At 49.5% G+C, this 13,696-nt stretch overlaps 2 protein-coding genes across 20 annotated transcripts in view; one reads left to right on the top strand and one right to left on the bottom strand.

Moving 5' to 3' along the window:
* Positions 1-1,551: 1,551 nt before the first annotated feature.
* OXER1 (oxoeicosanoid receptor 1) lies at positions 1,552-2,969 on the top strand. Its single transcript, XM_072768130.1, has one exon. The coding sequence runs from the start codon at positions 1,659-1,661 to the stop codon at positions 2,817-2,819; it is 1,161 nt and encodes a 386-aa protein (XP_072624231.1). The 5' UTR covers positions 1,552-1,658; the 3' UTR covers positions 2,820-2,969.
* A 4,444-nt stretch (positions 2,970-7,413) lies between these two features.
* Positions 7,414-13,696, bottom strand: part of KANSL3 (KAT8 regulatory NSL complex subunit 3) — a 43,625-nt gene continuing 37,342 nt past the window's right edge. For 9 of the 19 annotated variants that reach the window (XM_072768151.1, XM_072768167.1, XM_072768150.1 and 6 more), the window contains 2 exons: positions 10,651-10,801; positions 7,414-9,946 (listed from right to left, as the gene is read on the bottom strand). In XM_072768151.1, the coding sequence (XP_072624252.1) occupies positions 10,658-10,801 (144 nt within the window). In that variant the 3' untranslated portion in view covers positions 7,414-9,946; positions 10,651-10,657. The remainder of the gene's footprint in view (positions 9,947-10,650; positions 10,802-13,696) is intronic. The other 10 variants (XM_072768156.1, XM_072768160.1, XM_072768168.1 and 7 more) reach the window with 2 other exon arrangements.

The raw sequence follows: 13,696 nt of genomic DNA, 5'->3' as shown, positions 1-13,696 counted from the left end.
TTCCTCTGGAAACGGTGGGATCTACACCCTGCCTTCCCCCACTGCAGCCTGGCAGCTCACTGTTTTGATTTGCTCCACTGGAGGGCAGATGGGAACCTGGCTTTCTGAAAGGGCTTTCGTCCTAAGGGGTGTCAGGGGCTGCACCCACCTCTCCACCCCTAAGGCATTCCTCTCCTAATCCAGAAACCCTGCAAGGTGCCCCAGATTCCCCCAGCCCAGGACGTGAAGGCAGAGGCTGTTGAGAACTAGGGCTGCAGGAGGGTGTTGCTCTGTGCAGGAGCCGAGGACACGGGAATGTCCCAGGGAGGTCCCTGCACGGGGCCAGGCAGCCATGACAAGACAAGATTGTCCCTCGTGCCCAGGGCAGACCTAACCTGAGAAAATAATGAAAATTAGATCTGCTGTTTTTCTGAACATTAGCTCTGTGCTAGAGAATTCCCTAAGAGGTTTAGGAAACAAGCAGCTGTTTTCCAAACAAGGCCTGTCTGCATTCAGAGCTCAGGTTGGTGGTCTCACCACCCTACACCTCGTGGTCACAGCCTGTCCCAGTCTGTCTCCCTCAGCCTCGGCCCGACGGGAGTCCAGGACGGAGGAGAGGCCCAGAGGCTCTGAGAGGGAAAGAGGCCAACAGTCCCTGTGCCTAAAGCCCAGCTGGCGAGGCGGGTCTTGTCAGGTCCTACAGCCTGGAACTGCAGCCTCCCCTGGTGCTGTCCCAGGTCGTCGGGAGCCTGCGGCCCCATGGGCTCCTGAGAACGCCTCGCAGTGGACAGCAGGACTTGCGTCTTGTCTGAAGACAGCCCTGGCCTCTACTGCCCTGTCTGTAGCGAAGGGCGGGTGGGGATAGGTGGAGCGGACGGTGGACGGGGCATTTCAGAGGCTCTCAGGATTGTTCTGTCTGGGGGAGAAGCCCCTGGTCCCAGGTCAGTAGAAACTGGCAGGGGAGCCCTCCACGGGTGGAGGCCTTTCGTGGTGCACACGGACTTCAGGCCACCGGGGATCTGGGAGTAACTACAGCAGGCTGACGGGCCGCCAACAGGCTTATTCCACGAGGCCGTGAGCACCATGGTCCCCGTGTCGGCTGGACTGGGACGATGTCCTGTTGGCTCCACACTCCCTGCTGCCGGGGCTGGTGCGGGCAGGGAGGCAGCCGCTCAGTCTGTCCATATGATGGGGGTAAGTAAGGGAGTATAGGGTGGCCTGAGTGATGCCGAGAGCTATGGGTGGCCAGGACCAGCTCCAGCCTCCAGGCAAGCAAATGTGTGACCCCTCAGGGCTGCGGACACTCTTCCCCACCTCACCCCAGCTGGGCCTCCCTCCCACCTCAGGGTCTCCCTGGGCCTCTGTTTCACCCCTGCTGAGCCCTGTTCTCCTCCTCTGCCAGGGGCAGCACAGACTCCCCCCACCCCCCTTCAGCAACCTCTCTGGCCAGGTCACTCAGTGGTAGGGGCAGGAAGAGGGGAAGAAGGGCTGAAGGTGTTCCCCTTTGCCTGTAAACAGAAATGCTGGGTGTTTCTCAGTGGCTGCAAAGATGCTGATGAAAACCCCAGGATATTGAGTCATTGTGGTGGCCAGCTGATAGCATCATTCCACTTTGCCCTGAACGAGAGGCAGGGTAGGAAGCCTGGAAGCTTCTCTCAGGTCCATGGCCCAAGCAGCCCATGGAATCTCATAACCTGAGCTCTTCCTCTCCCCTCCTTTCCCTCCCTCCCTCCACTCTCCCTGCCTCCCTCCCACCCTCCCTCCCTCCCCTCCTGTCTTCAACTCCTTCTGCCTTCACCACAGACTTGGGGGCCCCCGGAGAGGCCTTGGGTTCCTGCCTCCCAGCCTCCTCCCACATGGTGTCTGCCTTCTTGGCGCCAATCCTGGGTGTGGAGTTTGTCCTGGGCCTGCTGGGCAACAGCTTGGCTCTCTTCATCTTCTGCTTCCACACGCGGCCCTGGACTTCCAACACGGTGTTCCTGGTCAGCCTGGTCGTTGCTGACTTTCTCCTGATCATCAACCTGCCCCTGCGCGTGGACTACTACTTCCTGCACGAGCACTGGCGCTTCGGAGCCACCATCTGCAAGCTCAACCTCTTCATGCTGTCCACCAACCGCTCGGCCAGCGTGGTCTTCCTCACGGCCATCGCCCTCAACCGCTACCTGAAGGTGGTGTGGCCCCACCACGTGCTGAGCCAGGTGTCCGTGTGGGCTGCCGCCAAGGTGGCCGCGGGGCTCTGGGGGAGCATCCTGCTCCTCAACGGGCACCTGCTCCTGGCCGCCTACACCGACCACTCCTGCCTCAGTTACCGACTGGGAGCAAAGCCCTCGGCCTCAGTCCGCTGGCACCAGGCACTGTTCCTGTTGGAATTCTTCCTGCCGCTGGCGCTCATCCTCTTTGCCATCGTGAGCATCGGGCTTACCATCTGGCGCCGCAGCCTGGGTGGCCAGGCGGGCCCGCAGAGAGCCGTGCGCATGCTGGCCGTGGTGGTGGCTGTCTACACCGTCTGCTTCTTGCCCAGCGTCATCTTCGGCTTGGCTTCCATGGTGGCCTTCCGCCTGCGCGCCTGCCACGCCCTGGCCGTGTGCACACAGCTCTTCCATGGCTCCCTGGCCTTCACCTACCTCAACAGTGTCCTGGATCCTGTGCTCTACTGCTTCTCCAGCCCCAGCTTCCTCCGCCAGACCCGGGCCCTGCTGGGCCTCTCCCAGGGCTGGCAGGGCCCAGCGAGTGACGAGAGCTCCTACCAGCCCTCCGCCCGGCGCTGGGGGACCTCCAGGAAGGCGAAGGCTACGGACAAGCTACGGGAGGAGGTCCGGCTGGAGGGCCCACTAGAGTAAGAAGCACCCCTCTCCCCCATCCCAGGACTGGCGGTTAACGGAGCCGCAGGAGTAAGGATGGCCTGGCTCTGACCTAGAGGGATAAGGTTGCCAGCACAGGGTGCTCAACCAACTGGACATCTGTAGGAGCCAAGTGGGTGGCAGGGGAAGGGAAGGGAAGGAAGGGGAAGGGGAAGGGGAAGGGGAAGGGGAAGGGGAAGGGGAAGGGCCTTGACCTTCCAGAGTAGTGTGTCCCAGACGACATCCCCAGAGCACAGGGAAGAGCACGATGGCAGGTGGAGATAGGCAGGGGCTGCGGCAGCTCCACTCCAGGCCAAGGGCCACACGGCTGCCCAGTCCAGGGGCCAGAATGGGTTGATTGTGAGGGCACAAGTCCTGCTTTGGAAATTGGACAGCCATGTTTTCTGCCATCTCCAAATTCTCCCTTTCAATGCTAATTAACTTCCTTTTGAAAATGCAGTCTTGGGGCACCTGGGTGGCTCAGTCGTTAAGTGTCTGCCTTTGGCTCAGGTCATGATCCCAGTGTCCTGGGACGGAGCCCCCCTGCATCCCGCATAGGGCTCCCTGCTCAGCGCGGGATCTGGTCCCTATGTCTCTCACTTTCTCTCTCAATAAATAAAATCTTGGGCAGCCCTGGTGGCGCAGCGGTTTGGCACCGCCTGCAGCCTGGGGTGTGATCCTGGAGACCCGGGTTCGAGTCCCACATTGGGCTCCCTGCATGGAGCCTGCTTCTCCCTCTGCCTGTGTCTCTGCCTCTCTCTCTGTGTGTCTATGAATAAATAAATAAAATCTTAAAAAATAAAATAAAATAAATAAATAAATAAAATCTTAAAAAAGAAAGAAAAAAAGAAAGAAAATGCAAGCTTGCCTCAGCTGTTCTAAGAAAAACCAAAAAAAATGTCTTTGGGCCCATCTGGCCCTGGGGTCAATAGGATTCAAAGTGAGTGCCCCAAGATGAAGGGGATCTCTGATGACAGTGAAGAGACCACTCAGGACATCATACTTCCACATTGCCCCTGGAGCCCTGCAGTATCCTTCTAGGCAGAATGCTTTTCCGGGCCATAGGAAGGGCAGCTCATCTGGATCCCTGGGAGACCCCTGCGCCTCTCTGCAGTCCCCTTCTGCAGTCCTTCAGGTCTTGCCCAGGGCACCCAGAACCCACTGTGCTCTCCCCTGGGACAACAAGCTCTTTCACCCACTAAGTTACCTGCTCCATCCAGGTCAGGCTCCTGGCTCAGCTCAGGTTCCCTCCCACGACTTTCCTCAGCCCCGAGTACCCTTCCCTGGCCTTGGAACCTGTGGTGCCTGTAACCTGACCAGGACAGGACCTTGGCAGAGGACAGGGGCCTCAGAGTCACAGGGCTGGAACTGGTTCTCCACTCTTCACCTCAGCCTCAGGCCTCTAGATCTCAGGTAGAGGGTCTGATAAGGGGACCAAATCTCCTTTCCCCAATTCCCTTTGGAGTTTTAATCTAAATCCAATGCTCTCATATCATAGACAGGGATACTCTCCCCGTTAGAAGTCCTCAGGAATGGAGGCCAAAGCCTAGGAGTCACCTGTGCCCAGGGAGGGAGGCACCAGGAGCAATGCAGATGTTGGGGTGGAAGATGGGGAACATGTCAGGTGGAGGGAGGTGGACTGGTGGACAATACGTTGGATGGATCCTGGGACCCATCTCCCTGGTGCGTCTCCAGCCTGCTTTCCTTTTCTGAAAACTCACCAGCTGCTCTCAGAAACTCAGACAGAAGCAGAGAATTCAAAGCAAGGGTGTGCTGGCTGGGTCCCTGCAAGGTGCTTCCTCATGTCTCCCTCATGTCTCTCTTCCCTCCACGGCCCCCTTCCTGTTGTTGCTTCTTTGACCCTGGAAGAGCCACTCCTAGGGACTCTCCACTTCTCCACGCTCTGCTGTGGGGAGGAGCGAGCCAAGTCTGGGCCAACCCCACCTCAGCCTGAGATTTGTAACTGCCAAGGAAGACTGGAGGCTGGGGACTGCGCACTTTCTCGTGGAGCCCCAACCCCAGGGTGCTAGCACACACTGTAAACACCAGGCACTTTCCATCTGGTGCCATCTCTTCCCACATTTCTAACTGCCTGGGCTCAAGGGGGCCCTATGGGCAAGTGGGGCTCCATGTTCCACCATCTTCTCTTCATAGGCTTTTTCTCATCTACTGCACCACTGTGTTCACTCACCCACTCAGCACCTGGGCTCACTTGCCCTTGCCTCACTCCCCTAAATGGTTCCTGTGGCTTGTGTGCAGTGCTCTCTCCCCTTGAGGAGTCCTGGGGTAGAAACCTGTCAGGGTTTGGGCCCACTCCCAACCTGCTCAGCATCTTCCTTGCCCCTCATTTTAATGTTGAGGACTGCTCCCTCCTTCACAAGCTGGGTCATCCCATCCTTCACAAAGCACTCTCCACAGGGAGTCCGGATGTCCTGGGAGAGAAGCTGCGATTCAGGCTGCCTCCACATTTCCCTGCAAGGAAGGCCCTGGTCCTAACCTTGGTCCTGACCTAGTTCTCCATCTGTCAAGTGGGAACAGTGATTCTGGCTCTTACCCAACTCCAGTGGCTGGAGATGGAAACAACTGATATGCCAGAGTGCTGAGGAAGGTAGTTATTACATGGTAAGGGAGGAGAAGGAATGAAAAGGGATGGAGGAGGAGGAGACGAAGGCAAACAGTGTTGGAAGTGTAGGTTTTCCACAGGTGGGAGAGGGGGTGGCACCCACGGTGGTAACTGGTAAGCTGGAGGAAGGCTGAGTTAAGGCCTCGTTTCCTACATTTGGGTTCCAAGCAGCATGTTGGTCCCTTGGGTGAACTGCACTATTCTGTGTGAATTTGGGGCAGGGCCTTCTCTTCTCTCTAATGTTCCCTGAAGGACGAGAAATGGCATCCAGGACTTTACTCTGTGGACTTCTCTGCAGGAGGAGAGCAGGCACAGCTGGGCCGATGGCCCATAGCCACTCATTATCCAGCATTTACTGGACTCCCACCAAGGGCCACACAGTAAGCTACACAGGCAGATAATCCGACTTTGACCTTGACCTCTCCAGGCCAAGCCTAGGAAAGATTTTTTTTTTTAAGATTTTTTATTTATTCATGATAGACATAGAGAGAGAGAGGCAGAGACACAGGCAGAGGGAGAAGCAGGCTCTATGCAGGGAGCCCGATGCGGGACTCGATCCGGGGTCTCCAGGATCACACCCTGGGCCAAAGGCAGGCACTCAACCACTGAGCCACCCAGGGATCGCCCCTCTGGGAAAGATTTGATCTGCAAATGCATCAAATGTAACCCAATGTTTTGGAGGTAGTAATGCATAGCCAGGAGCACATAAGAGCTAACTGCCTGTGTCAGCAAAGTGATGCATACAAGCTCAATTCCAGAGGATAAGGAAAGTAGCAAAGGGAAGAGTGATCTCTGGCACAGGGCACAGCACTGTGAGAAAAGCTGGCATGCAGGAGAGGATGAGGAGGTCGCTGAGACAAGAGAGGAAATGGCCTGGGCACAGAGTTAGGGACAGGGAGGAATGCAGGCTCAACCCAGTAGGCTTACCACATTCAGAATGTGACCCAAAAGACAGACCAGTTATCTCCACAGTGGGCCCTATAGCTGCAAACTCCTGTGGTGGCAGGATCAAAACCAGCCCCTGGCAGGTGCACGGCAGTTGACGTCACAAGGCAAGTAGCAGAAACTGTCAGGCTCCCTGTCTGAATGCCTACTAAAAGCACATGCCTTTAAAACTAATGTTGGTGGTGAATGGTTTCTGCTTCTTGCAACCATCCATCAGGACAAAAACATAAGCTTGAGGGAGATAACAAGGTAACAAAATTGTTTCTGCATTATAATTTGCTATGATCCTATACTCCTGAAACTTTATAGTTATCACTTGAATAATCTAAACTTTGTTTCTCATTTCATCTGACTCACCCAAGTCAGCAAAACTAGAGTTGGAAGGGAAAGCAAGCACCCGGTCTCTACAACAGACAGTAGCAAGATGAGCCCACGGGCACTAGGACACTCCAAGTAGTCTACCAGAACTATGGCTTCAACCCAAAGAGGGCCCCAATGCTAAATGGAGAGACCTGGAATTCAAGAACAGGAAGATAGGTCGTGGATATAAGTTCACAAATAATCTGGATGTTGGAATTCATTGATTCATCTCCAAATCTTTATTTATTTACTAGACCGGGTAGAGGTACAGATGTACAAAGGGATTTCAGCCTCTCAGGACCAAGGGCAAGGGACCCTAACTACTAACTCAGGCCCAGCTGAGAGTACCCCCCAGGGCTGCAGAGATCACATGAAGGCATCATCTCACCTCCTGGGCTAATGTCCATTCCTGTGTCCCATCTCAGAACCTCAGCACAGTGCAGAGAATGGACAGTGGCAGCAGACTGCCTGGTTGTAGTTCTGCTTCTGTCACTTCCTGCTGTTTGACTTCTCTGTGCCTCTGTTTCCTCACCTGTACCCACCTCATGGCATAGGGCATCAGTGAGCCCTATGTGGCATGACCATAGGACCTGAGCTTCTATTTTCTGTGCCACTTCAATGAGTGGTGGTTATCAGAACAAACATGAGAAGTCAATGTAAGACAAGTTGAAGAAATCCAAAGTTGCTTTTATTTTTTTTAATTGTTTTTGCTAATGTAAGAACAGAATCGAGACAGCAGCTCAGCTCTATAACTCGCCCACCCCAAGACTGTTCTACCGGTAGAGCCAAGAACAGGTAGGAGATCTTCCTCCATCAGTGACCTCTTCTTAAAGCACAAGGACATCTTCCATAGGGCATCAACATGCACCTGTCATGTTGAATGTCAAGAATTTAACTAAAGCTTTCTTGATCCTTCTACATTCTCAGCCAGTAGTATTGCCTTCTGAGGTTATGGACTCCAGGTCTGACTCATGATAGGTATTCCTTTCACATTTCGAAAAGACTGGGTGCAGAAGTGTGGAGTTGAAGAACATAACTCTGTGGACTTCAACCACCTCCCCCTTTAGCCTGTCCCACCAAGGTGAACAAGAGTCAATGTTCTTATAACTCCCCTTTACAGGTTTGGCTTTCTTCAAGGTGTACAACTCAAGCCTCATCCATGGAAAGCATAATAGGGTTTACACAAACACAGGACAATGCATTAGTTTATCCTTTGGCCCCAGCATAGACTAGGCCAGCATCTTTTAGAAGCAACCACTCTAGCACGGTCTAGGCCATACTCCTAAGCCATGAATGAGTTGTTCAGGACCCTCTGCCTGTCCTAAACGATTCCTAAAAGCTTCACAAAGTCTCAGTCTTACTGTCCTTGGTTTCTATTGTTGTATAATCCTACCTGTAAAGCTACTAAACCCCTGACCCACGGATGCCTCTTTCAGAGTTCATATCTTCCTCAAACTTACTAAATGAATTTCTGAAAACAGTTACCTACCAGCTAATGAGAGAACAAAGCTAATTTTGTGCAAATCACTGCTGAGACCAGCTCTGCAGGTCAGGGAGGGAGGGCCTGGTGTTCAGGATGCTCTTTCTATGTCTATCACACATACCCCCTCCCTGCCCACAGCACCCCTTTCTGCCTTGTCTTAGACTCCTACACAAGAGGTTCTCTCTCCTGGCTTCCAGTTAGACAGGCAGGTAAAGCTCCTGGACTTCAGACAGACAGCCTGGTTTGCATATATGTTACACCACTGGTGAGGACCCTGGACCACTGCCATGGCATGCTGTGGACCCTCCTGCCTACAGATACTGAACAGAGTTAGAGTCACATCTGGGTTGCTCTATTTATTATCACCTTGACTGGAAACATTGTAGAGTACGGAAGGGCAGGCAACCTGATCTGGAGGACAAGTATGACACCAAATCTAAAACTACTTTGGTGTACAAGTATTGTGAGGACGTAAGGAGGGGTTTAGAGCTCCATCTTCAGTGATCACTTCTCCAGGGCTCAGGCTGGTACCAAAAGCCCCACACAGTAGAGTCAATGCCAATAACCTTCCCACTTCTAAGCAAGAAGACAAGAAGGTGCATGGAATGGAAATAGAAACACTAAAGCATGGCCTTGATCATCCTGATGCCAGAACTTCCTGGGACAGCCAAGATGTTAACTTAGCTGTTTCCGTTTCACTTCCAAGCACTGGAGATGGCAATTTCAGGGGTTGGGGTTTCTTTCCTGTAACTTGGCAAATTCTTCTCATCTCCATAGCGAATCACCAGTTCCTTAAATACTAGGTGCAAAGCCTCATGCACCAAGTTTTCTCCACAGAACTTACTGGCACATCCTTTAAGCCACTTCCATTTGTTCCATTCCTCTTCTTCAGCCTTTCTAGACCTGTAAGTTTTCTGAATACAGGAAATCCCCAAAGCCATGATGAAAAAAAAAGAAAGTGGCCAGGCCGTCTTTCACTTCCTGGCAACAGCTGCTCCCCATCTATAGTGACCAAAGGGATTGAAAGATAACAGCCCAGTCCTCTTTACTTTATCATGGGTTTGAACTTAGGAATGCCCAGGTCTCAGCAGGTTACTCAGTATCTGATGTGGTTCTTAAGAGGGAGAAGCTTCATGGGGCACATTCTCCCATGGCTGCTCAGTGAAAGCAACAGTGATGTCCGAAACCAGCCCTCTGGTACTGCACAACTGTCGGTAGGCCAAGATGATCCGGTCCTCAGCAAAAGGCTCTCAATTCTAACTCCCTGAAAGCCCCAGAGCATGTGGACATCTCCTCCCAACTTGGCACGGGGGCAGCACAGACTTCCCAAAGGAACTCCTTTATTAAATGTAGTGAGCAGTCCAACACTGCTACTTGGGTCAAGTCACAGCTAATGCCGGAGAAGTGCCTCTGATTCATGCACAGCCAGATCTGCAGAGAAACCTGATGATTCCAGGACACAGACCCATAGATGCCAGAGGACAGTGTTCCCCTTGCTGGTGCTGTATCACCTAGCCTAATGGTTTCATGAGACCCTGAGGCCCATTCTGAAGACAGATGGCAGGGAGGCAAAAATGGAGGTCTTAAGAGGTCTTCAGACAAGTGGACGGCTTAGCAGGACAGCACATGTGCCCAGGGCTCACTGCACGGCAGCCATCACCAACCTGGTAAAGGCGGCTATATCGCATGGCATCTTCAGGGTCCTGGAGGCAGGCGCTATGCAGGAGAAGGAGGAAATAGGAGTTAAAACTTTGCCAGGTTAGCACACCCAGGACCTCTGACCCAATCACTCCAACTCCTGAGAATTTATTCCAAAGAAGTAATTCTCGATATGGGAAAAAACTGAATGCATAAAGGACCTAGCAGCCAAGTGACTACCAGAATGTGGACTCTGCAGAGACCCACCTCTACCACTTTTTAGGGCAAGTGATGAATGCTCTCTGAGCCTCTTTTTCCCCATCTATAAAACGTAATGACAGGGCAGCTGGATGGCTCAGCGGTTTAGTGCTGCCTTCGGCCCCAGGTATGATCCTGGAGACCCAGGATCCACTCCCTGCATGGAGCCTGCTTCTCCCTCTGCCTGTGTCTCTGTCTCTCTTTCTCTCTCTCAATCTGTGTCTCTCATGAATAAATAAATAAAATCTTAAAACAAAACAAAACAAAACAAAACGTAATGACAGCCATTACTCCCCAGGGATGTTGTGAGATTAAATGAGATGATCTGCATAAAGCACCTCAAGTATAATGAGTTCAACTACAAAGGTTAGCTCTTATTATTATTATTATTATTATTTTTTTTTTTGGTTAGCTCTTATTATTATGCATAAGGCAAGGAAGAGAATGCAGGGGAAAAGACCGAACTGTTAAGAGTGACAGAGTTGAAGGGAAGTTTTCTATGATCATTGGTTTTTAGGTCTTACCCATTTTTTAGTTGTTACGGAGGATGGATGCCATGAACTGTTGAGCCCCGTAGCTTAGGGAAAAAAAGTAAGGTAGAAAGAGTTGGCCTTTTTTCACCAGGGTTTTCTCCAGTTTTCTAGACTTCACCTTTGTAAAATTCCTAAGAGGTCTCTGAGAATGCAGAAAATGGGGGAAGATGGAGGGCACAGGAGAAGGTTTGACAATCAAACCTTAAAGGATCTGTCTACATTTGTTCACCCTGCCCAAAGGCAGGGCTGTACACAGAGGATTACTCTGTCCTGATTAGGAATACAACTGAGAGAGTGAGTCTGCCTGCCCAGGGGCCACTGCGAGGGTGGCAGGGATGCATGCCCCCTGGCTGGGCAGACCACAGTGTGACCCGAGGGGAAAAAGACCACAGGCAAGGAGTCCATACTCAGGACTCTGATGCAGGACACAACACAGTCTCTGTCTCTTATCTTTCTCGGACAGCTTTTCAGCTGTAAAGAATACATAAGAGTCCAGTTCCGTAAAAGACACACACAGTAAATATTTATCAGTGCCAGAAACAAAACAGATAATTAAGTGCTTGTACAACCTTAGGGAAGTCTAGCCAGTGTTTATAATCTTTTTCTTTTTCATTCTATCCATATCATAGTATGCAACCCAAAACTAAAAAAGGATTATTTTTTCCAATATAAATACCATCATCACACATAAAAAGGTTAACAATTCCTTAATATTAACAATTACCCAATGTTCATATTTCCAATTGTCTCATAAACATCATAAATGGGTGGTTTGTTTCTTAACATTTAAAAATTCAACTTCCTAGGGCGCCTGGCTGGCTCAGTTGGTAGAGGTATCCCAACTCTCGAATCTCAGGATTATGAATTCAAGCCCCATGCTGGGTGGAGAGATTACTTAAAAATAAGATCTTTAAAAAAATAAAAACAAAAATATGAAATAAAATTTCAACTTCCGAAAGTCTGAGGAGATTCCTAGACAGCTCCTATTAATCAATCCAACCACAATAATCACTAACTCAAGCCAACCTCCTCACTAGACCAGATAAGAAAAACAAAACCCAGAGAGAATAGGTGATTTTTGCCCAGGATTGCACAGCTGGCTAAAGACAGAGGGTCTGACCCATAGCTCTTTTCACACAGTCTGGTAGTATGAACACTGAGATAACCATTAGATACTTCGGAGTCAGAAAATCTTAATCTAATAATCCTTTCTCTGCAACAAGAGAATCACCACTAAAATCCTCCTAGTAATTATAAAAACTAAGCCCTCAAGTTAATACCACCAGGTCAGAAGTCAGGTCTTGATCTTTATTCTGTGCTTCAATTTACCCATGTAAAATGATTTCTCAAAGAGCTCTATCTAGCCTCTTCTCAACTAGCTCCCCCAGGCTGCAGCAAGCTGAAGAGGACCACTAACAAAGGAGTAAGGTATCACATGGTGGGGATATGTGTTCTAGTTGAACACATATCATCAATGTGGTATCAGCAAAGGTCAAGACTACCTGCAAATAGGTCCAAAAAAGCTTTATAATTTCCAACAAGCTGTCAAGGAACTCATAATTTCTGCACTGTATGTTTTAGAATATGAGAAAAAAACGCCTCCATCTCACTCTGTAAGGATAGAATTAACCCCTTTATACAACTGAACAAGGACAGCACATTCACACAAAAGCAGAGGTGGATGGGAAGAAAAGTATATGCCAATCTCACATTAAACACAAAGAGACCAAAATCCTAAGTAAAGTAAAAGCGAATCCAAAGAGTAGATATGTTTTCTCTCTGAAACACTTGACTTCTTTTTTTCTCTTGTTCTTTTTTTTTTTTTAATTTTTTATTTATTTATGATAGTCACACACACACAGAGAGAGAGAGAGAGAGGCAGAGACACAGGCAGAGAGAGAAGCAGGCTCCATGCATCGGGAGCCCGACGTGGGATTCGATCCCGGGTCTCCAGGATCGCGCCCTGGGCCAAAGGCAGGCGCCAAACCGCTGCGCCACCCAGGGATCCCCTCTTGTTCTCTTTTGATTAGGTTTTGTTTCCTCCGTGTGCACAACACAAATATACTGGAGTATATATGAAAAAGAGAATAGGACATATTGGATAAGCTATTGAATCTGGATTCCAGAAACATACTTGACACTTGCTTAACTGGAAGACTTGCATTATCAAACAATTATATAAAACTAAAGTGAGAACAGATGGGTATGGGGTACAAAAAAAGGCCTACATATGTGTAGTAACTGAGAATGTAAGTACAGCAGACTTCAAATGAATAGGGGAAGAATGAATGGACTCTTCAATACAGTTAGATCCTTACCTAACTTAGCATAGAAAAATAAATTCCAAGTAGACTAAAAAAACTAAAGGTAAATAAACAAACGCATTATAAGAAAATGTAAAAACAGTTTCAGTGTGGAATGATGGAGAGTTCTAGACATGGATGGTGGTGACGGTTGTAAAATAAATATACTTAATGCCACTGAACTATAAGCCTAAAAAAGGGCAAAATGATAAACTGTACATAAGTATGTTTTACAATTTAAAAAATAATATATAAAAAAGAAAACACAAAAAGATTATATTGTTGCAAAGCGAAGAGCTTTTTGTTTTTAAGATTTTATTTATTTATTCATGAGAGACAAACAGAGAGAGGCAGAGACATAGGGAGAGCGAGAAGCAGGCTGCTTGCAGGGAGCCCAATGCGGGACTTGATCCTAGACCCTGGGATCACGCCCTGAGCCAAAAGCAGACACTCAACTGCTGAGCCACCCAGGCGTCCCAGGGAAGAGCTTTCTTAAGACACAAAAACTTGAAGCTATAAAGGGATAGATTTGAAGATTTAATACATAAAAAATTTTAATGTATAGAACAAGTATCAAAGATAAGCTCTTAATACTTCAATAGAAAGAAAAAAGAAAAAAGATAAGCAGTTGACTAAAGTATAATACACAACTTGTGTAATAGATAAAAGATTAACATCTGAATGTATAAAGTTGCTATAAATGAAAGTAGAGACAGAATATGATAAGCAATTCA

Source organism: Canis lupus, chromosome 11 (assembly GCF_048164855.1).
Source record: "Canis lupus baileyi chromosome 11, mCanLup2.hap1, whole genome shotgun sequence".
NCBI classification, from domain to species: domain Eukaryota; kingdom Metazoa; phylum Chordata; class Mammalia; order Carnivora; family Canidae; genus Canis; species Canis lupus.
This window is presented reverse-complemented; position numbering and strand designations above follow the sequence as displayed.

What these genes read in the sequence shown, in the direction of transcription:
- OXER1 (XM_072768130.1), top strand. Translation starts at nt 1,659, where the DNA reads ATGGAATCTCATAACCTGAGCTCTTCCTCTCCCCTCCTTTCCCTCCCT.